At 46.0% G+C, this 14,186-nt stretch overlaps 1 protein-coding gene across 1 annotated transcript; it reads left to right on the forward strand.

Annotated features, from left to right (window-relative positions):
* Positions 1-283: 283 nt before the first annotated feature.
* On the forward strand, positions 284-13,932 carry PCARE (photoreceptor cilium actin regulator). The gene is made up of 2 exons (XM_044660980.1): positions 284-4,059; positions 13,803-13,932. Exons 1-2 carry the CDS (start codon positions 284-286, stop codon positions 13,930-13,932), a joined length of 3,906 nt encoding a protein of 1,301 aa, XP_044516915.1.
* Positions 13,933-14,186: the final 254 nt, after the last annotated feature.

The raw sequence follows: 14,186 nt of genomic DNA on the forward strand, positions 1-14,186 counted from the left end.
GGCGGCTGAGAATTCCAGACTAAGAAGGAAAACGAGTCTTCAGGTGGGGGGCTAAAAGAACCAAAGGGAGGCTGAGCATAACCCATAGGTTATTGCACCAAATCTGGCATATATGGGTTGTTGTTAATGGGGTGGTTTTTTGGTTGTGGGAGGGAAGAGGCCCGGATTCCCGCCCAGGAGATGCTCAGTGCTGCTGGATGAAATGGTGAGACTGATTTTTGCTTTTATTTCTAATCTGATTCTCTGAAGATTAGGGGGAATAGAAAAAAATTTATTCAGAACCATGGGGTGTGCACCTTCCCACAGTGGTATTGTCAACAGTATGGCCAGGAGTGGTATCCAATTTTGGAAAAAACCCAAGACCGCTTTGCCAGTCCATCAGGCTGGCCCTCAAGGGCTGTCCATCCCTTTGCTGGTTCAAGGCTCCACCTGCTATGGCAATGAAGAGGTCCCACGGCAGGGGCAGCAGACAAGGGAGAATCCAGATCCCAAGAGGGATCAAAACATGGCCAGAAGTCTCCATCTGTTCCCTGGGAATTCCCCTTCAGGCAAGAGGAGAGGACCTGGAGACACAGCCCCAGATGCCGAAGCTGTCGTGTCAGAGATCCTAGATTCTCAGAAACATTTGACGGAGAGTACACACTTAGAGAGTCAGAACGCCTCCAGGGAGGGTTCCTATTGGAATGAACGGGAGGGACGGAGTGCCAAGGAGTCTTCTAAAAAAGGAAAGAGTCCCAATGGCCATATATCAGGGAAAGAGAATTGTCACTGTCAAACCCAAGACTTTCTTGCCAACGGGCCTGAAGACAAGGTGGATTTCCCTGAACCCCTGGTGAAGGCTCACCATAGGGCATATGCCTTTCTGCACCCCAGCCTCTCCAGATATGAAGCAATCCTAGGCATAGCCCACCAGGCTGCCCAAACCCAGCAGTACCTCCAGCAGATGGTGGCATTCTTGCTCTTGCGCTTTGATGAGATTAACAAACTCTTAGGAGAGATTGCCAATGATGGAGAAGTCCTCCTCCAAGAAGCTGGATCCCATCTGGCTTGGCCAGCTGGGAAGGAAGACCCACCACAGCAGCCAGATCTACTGCAACAGTTGCTACAATACACTGCCAATAGGATGCAGGTTCTCCATCACACAGTGACTTCCCTCACTTTTGGGGCTCTGCAGGACTCCAGCAGCTACCTCCACTCTGCTGCCCAACATCTGGACAAAAAACTAGAGACTCAAAAGAAACTGGACCAGTGCCTCCTGGAGGCTATCAGCCTCCTCCAAAGCTGTTTGGCTGGACCCAGTACGGCCAAGGTTGATGATCGACCTCTCTATTCTGAAGACAGTGGCATTGGGGCTGACAATGAGTCTCTGTATTCTGTGGACAGGCTGGGAAAACAGGCCAGCTTGGATTCTTTGGATGAGCCCACAGAAAGGAAGTCTTGGGTTTCATCCCACAGGGATGCCAAGGGGTTGGCAGATGCTGGACAACGTCGCCCATCAGTGTCAGGGTCTAACAGACCCCAGGACTGTGCCCTTGAAAGACAAACTGCTCACCAAGCTGCAATGGGTATCCCTTTACATGCCAAGGAAGCTACAGCAAATACACATTCCAGGTCTCTCCAGCTGGGGAGGAGGTTTTCACATAAAGCCTTAAAAACCAGGGCCCTGGAGAAAGGAGAACATTTCAGAGACTACAGACTAACTGCTCCTCTGCTCCTCACTGATGAGGAAGACAGCAATTCAGAGGAGGAGGAGGAGGAAGACAATGATGAAAATGGCACCACTAGCCTGAGCCAGAGACAGAGAGAAATTCAGTCTCTGAGGCCAACAACTTCTCCATCTCTCACAGAAAGTATGTTCTGGCCACATTTCAAGAGAATCGAGAGCCCCCAGGCTCAGGAGATGATTCTCAAGATGAAGGATGCAATTAGTGAAAGAATCAAGTTTGTCCCAGCTCAGCCTGTACATAAAGAATGGACAGAGGATGAAGAAAAGAAGCTAATCCTCCCCGCTAGGCCCAGGACAGTTGATGGGGGCAGGAGGCAGTCTGAGAGACCAAGGAGATCCAAGTCGGAAGAGTCTCTCAAGGGCCACACAGAAGACCCCACACTCCTGGAACTACAGAGGGTTCAGAAGGACCTCAGCCAGAGGCTAGAGATGTTTTATGGTTTCCGTAAGAAAAGGAAAACTCAGAACAAAGAGGAACATTGCATCCCCAGAACAGCTATGGTGTGTCTGGTCAGCAAAAGTAGGCCTACCCAAAGCTCCTCCATTAGCAAGCTGAAGGCCTCCCTTGCCAAGAACCTCAGTATTCTGCCTAGTCAGGAAAAGATTGTCTTGCAGAAACCTGATCCCAACTCTAAGAGTCAGCAACCCAGGGAAGGAAAGGCTGAAACCCTTTCAAAGACTACCACATCTGTCCAGAACTACCTACCATGGGAGAGAGAAAATGAGGCTCCTGAGACCCAAGCATGGAATGGTGAGGGATGTACGCCTAGACCATCTGTCAAGAAACTCATTGAAACATTCAGTCCCACTGAAGAGCTGGTGATGCCAATGAACACTAGGCACTCTGGAGCAGTCAGTAGTATCAAGAAATTTGGGATTCCCATCATGCCTTCCAGATTTCCCATTTATAGGGGGCTGGCTCCTTTGTATCCCAAGCATCAGATTTGTCCAGGAACAAATGGAGAGCTCCCCAAATTGGGCCCCAGCTGGAGGCCCTTTGCACCAATCTTCACACCTCTCTCCACAATGGCACAAGTCTACAGGAGAAGTCTACACAGTGAAACAGAGGAGGACTTGAAAGACCTCCCTCCTCCACCTCCAGAAATCCTAATGGACAACTCATTCAATTCACTGAAGAGCCCTGGAGCTCCAGAACCAGGAGGGTGTCCTGTTGAAGTGCCCAGCAAGCTTAGTCCAGTGGAACTTCCCCTAACCAGGAAAATGTCAGCTTCCCAAAGGCTAAAGGCTTCCCTGAACTCCATTGACTTACTACCTAGTAAAAATATCCCCAACTCCATCCCTCCCAGTGGCAAAGGGTCAGGGGACACCAAGACAGAGAAGAAAGCCAGAAATCTCTCCTTAGAACTTGTTCATGCACCTGAAACCAGCCACAGCCAAGAAAGACCAGATGAGGTCCAGAGAGAGCCAGATAAGGCAGCAAATCTGAACAAGCAATCTCATAAGGTGGTACCTCTGCCCCACTCCAGCAGCACAGCTGGGACAAATGGAAACAAGGAAGCCAATGTGGCCAGGCCATCCCAAGCATTGCATCCTCCTGAAGGGCCAAAGCAGGGTCAAGAGAAGAGCCCAGCTCTGGTCAGAAAAGTCTCCCCTACAAGGATACACTGGTCACACAGGCCTGAAAAGAGGAACCCTAGCCCACCTGACTCACACAGACCTGTTGGGCCGAGTCTCCCCCATATGCAAAGGCAGTCTAGCCCCCCTTTTAGCTCTAGGACAAGTCCTCCCATCAGGACCAGGACACCTAGCCCCCCATCAAGCCCCAAGGCAATAAGCCCCCCAGCAGTGAGAAAATCAGCTTCTCCACCCCTCCAACGCAAGAATCCCAGTCCTCCCACAGGAGTCCCTTCCAGCCCTCCAGCTCCTCAAGAGATCTCGAGCCCACCAGCCTGCCACAGAGAAGTGAGCCCTCCTCCCTCTTCCTCCACTCCTACCCCTCCAAGCTCCCCATCCCAAGAGCCCAAAGAACCAAGTTCATGTGGGGAAAGTGAGCCGAGTCCAGCCAAGGTAGCCCACAACACCTGCTCCATATTTTGTCCTGCAACCTCCTCTCTGTTTGAAGCCAAATCCCAATCCTCCCCCAACTGCTCACAGACAGAGGGTGGGCAGCCTCCGGAGACGGCAGCAGAGGTCAAGAGAACCAGTGTGCTGCCAAGGCAGTTGGGGGAGCCCCAAAGGAGAGTGGCCTTGTGTGCACTCAACCCTCAGCCTTTCATCAGAAGGTCCGCTTCTGACCATCGGCCAAGAATACGGCTCCGGCTACCCGGCTCAGCCTCGGTGGGAACCACGAGTGAGCTGGTCAGCCAGACCAGGTAAGGCTAACCCTGAGCTCATCATCCTTTAACTCTATCAAATCATGGCATATCGAAGTGGAAAGGTACCTAAAGTCTAACAGACTCCATTTATAGGTGAGGAAACTGAGATGAAAGGTAATTAAGGGGCAGTAGAACCCAGTGAAAATTGTCAATTAAGGGGCAGTAGAACCCAATGGAAATTGTCAATTAAGAAGCAGTAGAACCCAAAGGAAATTATCAATTAAGGAGCAGTAGAACCCAATGGAAATTGTTAATGAAAGGGCAGTAGAACCCGATGGAAAGAGCGCTGAAGTTAGGCAATCAAGGGTCACAATCCTGGCTCTGATATTGACTAGCTGGGAAGCCTGGACAAATAATTCACTTCTCTGACCTTCCGGCTTCACATTTATAAAATAGGTATAATATTTAAATAACTCCCCTTGGGGGCAGCTGGGTAGCTCAGTAGATTGAGAGCCAGGCCTAGAGATAGGATGTCCTAGGTTCAAATCCAGCCTCAGACACTTCCAAGCTGTGTGACCTTGGGCAAGTCACTTGACCCCCATTGCCCACCCTTACCACTCTTCCACCTAAGAGCCAATACACAGAAGTTAAGGGCCTAAAAATAGATAAACAAGAAACTAAATAAATAAATAAATGAGTGGGTGAATGAATGAATGAATGAATAAGTGGGTAAATAAATAAATAAATATCTCCCCTCAAAAGGTTATTGAGACAGCATGGTGTACTGGACTGGGTACTCAACTGGGGAGTTAGGAAGACCTGAATTCAAATCCTGTCTTACAGCCATTAGTACTATGTAGCCCTGGGCAAATCACTTAATGTGTCTTGGCTTCAGTTTATTCATCTTTGAAGTAGGAACAAAAATAACTTCAACCTTTACCTTATATGGCTGGGATGCAGATCAGATGAGATGCCATATATAAAACTCTTCACAAACCTATTCAGTTGTCAATGTTTCTGCAATGAACAAACCTTGACAATCTTATATGAACATGGCTTGTCCATGTTCACATCACTAGTTAAAGGGAAAATCAGGACCCAAGAAGAATGATGGAATGTTAGAGGCAGCCTTTATGCATCTTAGAAACCATCTACTTCTTATTTTTTGCTGATGTTTAGTCAGTCATGTCTGACTCATCGTGACCCCATTTGGGGTTTTCTGGGCAAAGATAATGGAGCAGTTTGCCATTTCCTTCTCTAGTCTATTTGACAGATGAGGAAACTGAGGCAAAGAGAGGGAAGTGACTTGCCCAACATCACACAGCCAGGAAGTATCTGAGGCCAGATTTGAGCCCAGGTCCCCCTGACTCCAGATCTGGAACTCTATCTACTGCACCGCCTGGCTGCCCCTCATTTTACATAAGAGGAAACAGATGAAAAGGGTATCTCCCCCAGGGATGTGGCCTTCGGGCTCCCTGTTCTCTATTCTAGAAAACAGGTTTCTGGGCAGGAAAATTCAGTCAAGGAGTTCTTGTAGCCTGCAGGGAAAATGTGAGGGGTTAGGGAGTGGGAAGAGACCAATTAGCCATCCTGACACTGACCTGGCCTCACCCGTCCCGGACCTTCCTTCTTCCAGAGGCACAGGAGGGACCATCTTTCCAAAAGAAGGGTGACCATGGTCTTTCACTTGCCCACTGGGAAGAAAACATGTCTCCTCGGAAGTCTGACTTTAAATCTGGTTTTAAAAGCTTTTCCTCAGGTTCAGAGCATGTTAGAGGTAGTAAGGTGCTGGAACTGCGGTCATAAGATCTAAGTTCAAACCCTCACTGCCCCCTGGCATGGGAAGCAAGATCCAGGTTCAAGTTCTGCCTCTGAGCCTCTTCCACATCCCAATTTGTACAATGATGGGAGAGCAACCCCCATCTCAGCATGACTATAAGGATCAAATGAGATACTGGAGGTAAAGTTCTTAGCAAACCTTCAAACGCCATGTAAATATTTGCAATTATTATTACTTGGGTAAGTGCCTGGGGCAACTGGGTATCACAGTGGATAGAGTGCCAAGTCTGGAGTCAGGAAGGCTCATCTTGAGTTCAAAACTGGCCTCAGACACATCCTAGCTGGGTGACCCGGGGCAAGTCGCTTCACCCTATATACCTCTGTTTCCTCATCTGTCAAATGAGCTAGAGAAGGAAATGGCAAACCACCCCAGGATCTCTGCCAAGAAAACCCCAAATGGGATCACAAAGACTTGACTGAACAACAATAAAGTAAAGCTCTTTGCAAACCTTCAAGCACCATGTAAATATTTGCAATTATTACTTGAGTGGAGATGAACAGGTTAAAAGCTTCTAGATTCAGAGCTGAAAAAGACCTTAAAGGGCATCTAGTCCAGCCAGCTCATTTTACAGGTAAGGAAACTGAGACCCAGACAGAGGAAGTGACGTACCTAATCCACCAGCTAACATGCCAAAGTCAAAATTTGACTTTTGTCTCCAAATCCAGCATCATTTCTGCCTCCCTGGACCTCAGTTTCTTCACCTGTAAGATGGGGATGTTAATATTTGTAGCACTGACATCACATAGTGGCTATGAGGAAAGGTCTTTGCAAACCTGGGAATGCTTTGAAGTGTGAGTTAATACGAGCTAGGTCACCCCCAGAACGGTTTACAGGTGACTTGATCAAAGACTCTGTTTAATGACAGAGATGGGACTTCAGCCCAGGGTTCTCTCCACTCCATCCAAGCTCTCCCACTAAGGACAGTTAAATCCCTCACCCTACATATTGCACTTTGGGGATGTTATAAAGTGTGTGACCAACATGATCTCCTCAACAGCTGAATGGGGGAGGTAGCAAAGTCTCAATCCAAACCACAACCACAGGCTCACGGATTTAGAGCTAGAAGGGGCCCAGGAGCTCACTTCCATCAGCCTCATTTTAAGGGTCATCAGGCACAGTACCACTCTCTGTCCCTATCACACCCACCACCCACCTTCCCAAGTCAGCTTACAAAAAAGACTGAGTAAAGGAAAGCTGTGGCCCCTGAAACCCTGGAGAAAGAAAGATTAACATCCGAGGAGCATAGATTTAGAGCCAGAAGGGACTCTGAAAGTCTAGCCCAACTCTCTCATTTCACAGATGAGGAAACTGAGGTGCAGATATGAAGTGACTTTTTTCAAGTGACACAAGCAGTAAGCAAATAGTAACTGTAAAAGAAGGGATTTTAATGGAGGTCTAGCTTTGCTGGCTCTAGAATCAGGAGGACCTGATTCAAAGTCAGCCTCAAATACTCACTAGCTGTGTGACCCTGGGAAAGTCACTTAACCCTGTTTCTTCATCTATAAAATTAGCTGGGGAAATAAAATGACAACCCACTCCAGTATCTTTGCCAAGAAAACCCCAAATAGGGTCACAAAGAGTCAAACACAACTGAAAAAACAACTGAATGATAATAATGAAATGGCTTTGCCCTTGTTTATGTTTGGAGTTTTGCCCAAGATAACATAGATGGTGGAGCTGGAGGCTGATTTCAAGACCTTTGGTTCCAAATCCAGGGTTCCTTCCACCGTACTTAGGCAGGGCTTCTTACTGGGGTCTGAGGAGAGATTTCAGGGGGCACATCAATTTTATAAGGGAAAAATCATCTTTATTTCATTGAAATTGGTTTCCTTTATTATTTTATGCCTTTAAGAGCATTATTCTGAGAGAAATCCACAAACTTTGCCCAACTGCTCAATGGGTCCACAACACAGATTTAAGATTCTCTCTCCTAAAGCATGATGGGTGCTGCGTCAGGTTCTGGAGATCCAAAGACAAACTGAGAACAGTCCTTGTCCTCAAGGAGCTCATTTCTTCTTTTTCAGCCAACATTAGTTAACAAAGCATGACCCATGAGAAACTGTACAATATCATAGTTAAAAACCATCAGAATTTTCCCAGCCACTGGAGGAAATGAGGTATGGATTATTTACAAGAATCTTTCTATAACGTTGCTCATTTCTTAAAGTGAAGATGAGCTGCCCACAGCTGGGAATCTCAGAGCAAATTATTAATGTTATTCTTCAAGCCATCCACTTGTTTTATCATTAGAGTTCTAAAAGGCTGCCTTCCTGGAAACTGCTGGCAAGAGGAGAAACAATAAAAAAATAAAAAGCATTGATTTGAAACACTAACATTTCCAAGCAGCAGGAGCCAGTAATCAAAGGCACAAAATTGTGCAGTAATAAAGTGCCACTCTTCTTTTCATTTTCCCCTAGGAATTGAAAAGCCTATGAAAAAGAGCCCTTTGATTTGGAGTTAAGGGATCCGAGTTCAAATACTAATTCTGCCACTAACTACCTGTATGATGTCGTTCAGTTGTTAGTTGAAAAAGCCCCATTTGGGATTTTCTTGGCAGAGATATTAGAGTGGTTTGCCATTTCTTTTTCCAGTTCATTTTACAGATGAGGAAACTAAGGCCAACAGGGTTATGTGACTTGCCCCAGGTTATACAGTTAGTAAGTGTCTGAGGTCAGATTTGAACTCAGGAAAGTAAGTCTTCCTGACTCCAGGTCCAGCACTCTATCCACTGAGCCACCCAGCTATCCCCCACTACCTGTGTGAACCTGGGTAAATAACTTATTGGCTGTCGTCCAGTCATTCAGTCAAGTCTGAGCCTTTGTGACTCCCTGGCCAATAGCACTCTAACACTCTTCTGTCCTCTACTCTCCCCTGAAATCTGTCCAAAGTCATGGCCGTGGCTTCCGTGACTCTATCCATCTTATCTTCTGCCATTCCCTTCTTCTTTTGCCTTCAATCTTTCCCAAGTAACTTAGGCTTTCTGTAAAATGAGGGAGTTGGATTAGGTGATCTCCATCAATTTGGAGCATCGGTAATACAGAAGAGACGGAAAGTTCTCTAAACAAGAGAGAGCTGGATTTGAGGTCAAAAAGACCTGAGCTGACATCCTGCCTCTGACGTGTACTAGCTGCCTGACCCTGGACAAACCATTTAATCTCTGTTTGCTCATCTGTAAAATGGGGCTAATAAAAGCACCTCTCTCACAAGGTGGACATGAGTGCAAGTGAGATAACATATATGGAAAATGCTTCAAGTACTACCCAAATGTAACCTATTAGTATTTCTATGCTAGTTGAAAGGGACTTTCAGGAGTCATTTAGTCCATTCCTCTGTCTTCAGATAATATCACACCTAATGAAGTTCTTTCAAAACTCTGCATTTCTGTGATTCTTTAGGATTATGAGATCCTAGGTTCAGAGTGTCAAGATTTCTCAGAGATGGAGACCAGTTTCTCAGAGAATGGCTGACACATCACCAAGACCCTTTAAGGGGAGTCCCTGAGGTCAAAACTATTTTGTAATAACACGTTTGAATTTCTAACATGTTAATTATCACTAAGATATAATCCACATCAACGAAAACTTTTTGGGGGAAAGGCTTCAATAATTTTTTAGAGTTTAAAGGATTCCTGAGACCAAAAAGTTTGAGAACCACTGATCTAGGCCAGCCCCTTCATCTTATCAAAGAAACTTGGGGCCTCATTGAGAAATGCAGTGCCTTGTCCAAGGTCACACAGGTGTTAAATTACAGAGCAGGATTTGAACCCAGATTGTCTGACTCCACATTGCTCTGCCACCCTCTCCCCGTGTGCCTCTTGGTTTCCTCTAGTTCTCTCAAGTATAGAGCTGGCAGCTGAGAGCAGAAGCAGATCAACAAAAGGGGGTACAAATGGATAACAGCATCTCAAAAGCAGCATTTTCACAATTTATAGAATCTCGGAGCAGGGGCAGACATTTAATGAAGTCATGGAATCCAAGAGCCTCATTTTTTTTAAACTCTTACCTTCCGTCTTGGAGTCAATACTGTATATTGGCTCCAAGGCAGAAGAGTGGTAAGGGTATGCAGTGGAGGGTCAAGTGACTTGTCCAGGGTCACACAGTTGGGAAGTATCTGAGGTCAGATTTGAACCTAGGACCTCCCATCTCTAGGCCTGGCTCTCAATCCACTGAGCTACCCAGCTGCCCCCCAGGAGCCTCATTTTTGAGATGAGGAAACTAAGCCTCAGAAAAGGAAATTTAGACTTGTCCAAAGTCCCAGTTGGGTGGCACAGTGGATAGAGTGCCAGGCAGGAAGTCAGGAAGTCTCTAGCCTCAGACACTTCCTTGCTGTTGGACCCTGGGCAAGTCACCTCACCCTGCTGGCCTCTATTTCCTCATCTGTAAAATGAGCTAGAGAAGGCAATGGCAAACCACTCCAATATCTTTACCAAGAAGACCCCAAATGGGGTCACAAAGGGACAGACATGCCTGAAAAACAACGAAAAGGTCCTAGAGTGAGATGGTAGATTTGAAATTCTATTATCTTGATAGACTGAAAATAGGAAGTCCTCCTGGCCTGGGGTCACTGCATCAGAGAGTGGAGCCTCCCTTGACCCAGGGATCTTGCTTTGAGACAGTGGCAAAGGCCACTGAGTCTGCACTTAGGGTTATCCAGTCCAAAGCACTTCCCCCATCCCGCCTCAAAGCCATGAAAACAGATCTCCCTTTGGGCAACTGGGACCAAACTCTGCCTGCCTCTGCCTGAGCTCCCTGACTTTCACTGGTAGCAATTCATGGTCCATGCTTTTTTTTCCCCAGAAAATGAGAATGATGTTTATATCTTGTACTTAGAGAAGAGGGGACTTGGATGACAATCCACTGAACGCCTTTGTGGGTGGATGAAGCTTCAATCCACCGCTAAATCCCTTGATGGGTCTTAAGGTTTCAGAATGTTGTCGCCTACAGATTCAAAAGAGGATCAGTCCGTTTCCTTAAATACAAAGTGATAATTCTGTTGTGGGTCTGTCAAACACCTGCCTGCTTGCTACACCCCCCCCCAGCCACCCACTTTCCTGAGTCAGGTTACATAGAAGACTGGCCACAAAGGTGCGGGGGAAGCCCATAACCCTTAGAACACTGGCAAAAGGGGCAGTAATGTCAGAGCATCATGAATCTAGAGATGGAGGAAGAAATTGAGGTCCAGAGACATCGAGTAACTCAGCCAAAGTCAATAGCAAGAATCAGAGGTGGGATTCGAACTGAGGTCTTCTGACTCAAGGCTTAGTGCACTTTCTACTTTTGCATGCTTCTAATCTATGGGTTCACTTTCTTTTCTTTTTTTAAATGTTCTGTGTATTCAACAACTTATTCTTTCTTTAATTTGCTTTTTTTAAATTTTATTTTTATTGTCATGTAAAACACACTTCTATATTGGTTGCTGTTGTAAGAGCAGACTCATATATAATCAATAACCTAAAATAAACCGAGATACACTGATGTGAAAGACGACTCCAACAGTTCTTTCTCTGGAGGTAGAGAGCATTCCCTGTCATGAGTCTTTCAGGATTGTCCCAGATTACTGCATTGCCAAGAGTAGCCAAGTTTTCACAGATAATCATCATCCAATATTGTTGTTATTGCATATAATGTCCCCCCCCAGTTCTGTTTATTTCGCTCTGTGTCCGTTCCCGCAGATCTTTCTAGCTTTTTCTGAAATTATCTTGCTTCTCATTTCTTATAGCACAATAGTATTCCATTACCAACATGTACCACAATTTGTTGAGCCATTCTCCATGAATAGACATCCTCATAATTTCCAAGTCTCTGTATGAGCTGACTTTCTAACATAACTCTTGAGAACTGGGGTATTTGCCATGGATGGTCTTAGCCAATCTCCACTATAGCATGATTCAGGGAATCCCATATACCTTTAAAACTGGAAGGAAGCTCCTGGAAACATGGTCTTGGGTCCTCCTGCTCCCACCAGCCCTCAAGCCATTTAGCAAAGGGTTACCTGTCCCCTCTTTCTCCCCAAAGGAAGTCAGTGAGATTCTACCCCCTCTCCAAAGTGCTACAATTTTCTCTTCTAGCCTTAGTTTGTGTAATGGACAATCAGATCAACATAATTGTTATTCAGTCGTTTTTCAGTCAGGTTCAACTCTTTGTAACCCTAATTTGGAGTTTTCTTGATGAAGATACTATAGTGGTTTGCTATGTCCTTCTCCAGCTCATTTGACAGATGAAGAAACTGAGGCAAAAAGGTTTAAATGATTTGCCTGGATTTATAAGTTGAGAGGGATATGAACCCAGATTTGAATTCACATTCTCCTGGCCCCAAGTTCTGCACCCTATTCACTAACCCACTTAGCTGCCTCCTTTTCTCTCTCTCCTATTAAGGAGGGACTTCTGCCCCTCTGTCAATTTTAAGACAGCAGGTAAGGGTTTTAGAAAAAATTTAAATTAAAAAAAAAAGGAAAGGGTGAGGATGGAGAGAATAAACAATGACCCATTAATCCACTAGCCCTTGATGCCTTCAGGAACAAAAGATCCTGGCCAGAATCATCTGTAAGGCAGGCTCTAGAGTACTTTTCTGTACCACACTTGGGAATTTGGTTTTTTGTTTTTACACTGCCTTAATATGTTTCATGTCAAGATCTGGGTTTTGTCTCCCCAGCTAGACTTTAAGGCCCTAAAGACAGGCGGGGACTCTGGCTTTTACCTTGCCTAGCACCCAGTAGATGCTTTAAAAACCCTTGTTTGTGTGACTGCCACAGAATGGAATTTCATTGCAATGGAATTTGCTAGGTTTCATGGGGGCGGGGGGCTGGAAAAGAACTTGGGAAACCTTAGAACAGACAACAGATCCCCAGCTCTTAATCTGTTATCTCAAATGTGGACTGATGATCATTTGCATTTCTGACTCCCTATATGAGAGGGCTAGGTGGCATAGTGGATAAAGTGCCAGGTCTAGACTCAAGAAGACCTGAGTTCAAATCAAACTCAAACACTAGCTATGTGACCCAGGGCAAGTCACTTAACCCTGTCTGCCTCTGTTTCTTCAACTGTCAAATGAAATGGAGAAGAAAATGTCAAACCAATCCAGTATCTTGGCCAAGAAACCCCAGATGAGGTCACAAAGAAGTGGTCATGACTGAAAAATGACTGAACAGCAATAACATGTGACTAGAAGGTATTTCCAATGCACAAAGAACAATGTAGTAGAAGGGCCACTTGATCTGAAAGCAGAAGAGCTGAATTTGAGCCCTCACTTTAATCTTTGCTAGTTGTGTGGTCCTAGATAGCTTACTGAGCCTCAGGTTTCTCATCTGTAAAATGGGAATAATGACACTTGTACTACCCACCCCTGTGAAATGACAGGTCCACTTATACAAAACCATGACATCAGAACCCATGGTCTATGAACAGAATCCAAGGTCCAGGAATGTGCTCTCTTCTCCTTTGGGCTCTTTCCCAGAGCAGTAACTAGGGCATCATAACTGGGTCTTTGACCCAGGGTGTTTAAAATTCCTGGGGACTGACAGCATTCTGAATCTTCTGAAAGCACCACAATAACTGAGCCTAATACCTAGTTAGCAAAAGAATTAGATGAGATAGGAGGTTACCAGGTCTCTCCTAACTCCAAGTCCAGTGTTCTTTTTTTTTCCCCTTCCATTTTAGAATCAATACTATCTATTAGTTCCAGGGTAGAAGAGCAGTAAGGACTAGATGAATTGCCCAGGGTCACATAGTGAGTAAGTATCTGAGATCAGATTTGAACTCAGGACCTCCCATCCCTAGACCTGGCTCTCAACCCAATGAGCCACCCAGCTGCCCTCCCCCATAATGTTTTTTCCATTATCCCAGGTTGACTCCAACTCCAACTAACTTGACCAGGGTCCCATTAAGTGTCAGAGCCACATCCTTCTATAACCCCAGATACCTCAGTTAGCCCATTACTACCTCATTGTCCTTTCTCTTTGTAGCTCAGAGGAGAATCCCCCAAAGGAGGCGGCCCCTTGGAACAACCTCTGCTTGACGGATGGGAAAGGAAGCAGCAAGTGGGCGTCTCACCCTGACCTGTATGTGGTGGGTCGAGGGCTCCAGAGAGAGTGAAAGTCCAGCCCCAGGAAAAGTGCCTCCTAGGAGCCAGAGTCTCTCCCGGATCACAGCCACGCAACACCTCTCCCTGGAGTTGGAAATCCCTAAAGCTGGGGCCCTGGATCCAGCCATCTCTTCCGGACCCTCCTTTATAGGCAGCCTCCCTTTATGGTGTGATCCAGAAGGAAGGAGCCCCTGGGCCATTCTGCCTATCCTTTAAGGACTAGCCTTACCCTGGAGCCCAGGAGCCAGGTTTGTTACCATTTCAG

Source organism: Gracilinanus agilis, chromosome 2 (genome assembly GCF_016433145.1).
Source record: "Gracilinanus agilis isolate LMUSP501 chromosome 2, AgileGrace, whole genome shotgun sequence".
In the NCBI taxonomy this organism is placed as follows: domain Eukaryota; kingdom Metazoa; phylum Chordata; class Mammalia; order Didelphimorphia; family Didelphidae; genus Gracilinanus; species Gracilinanus agilis.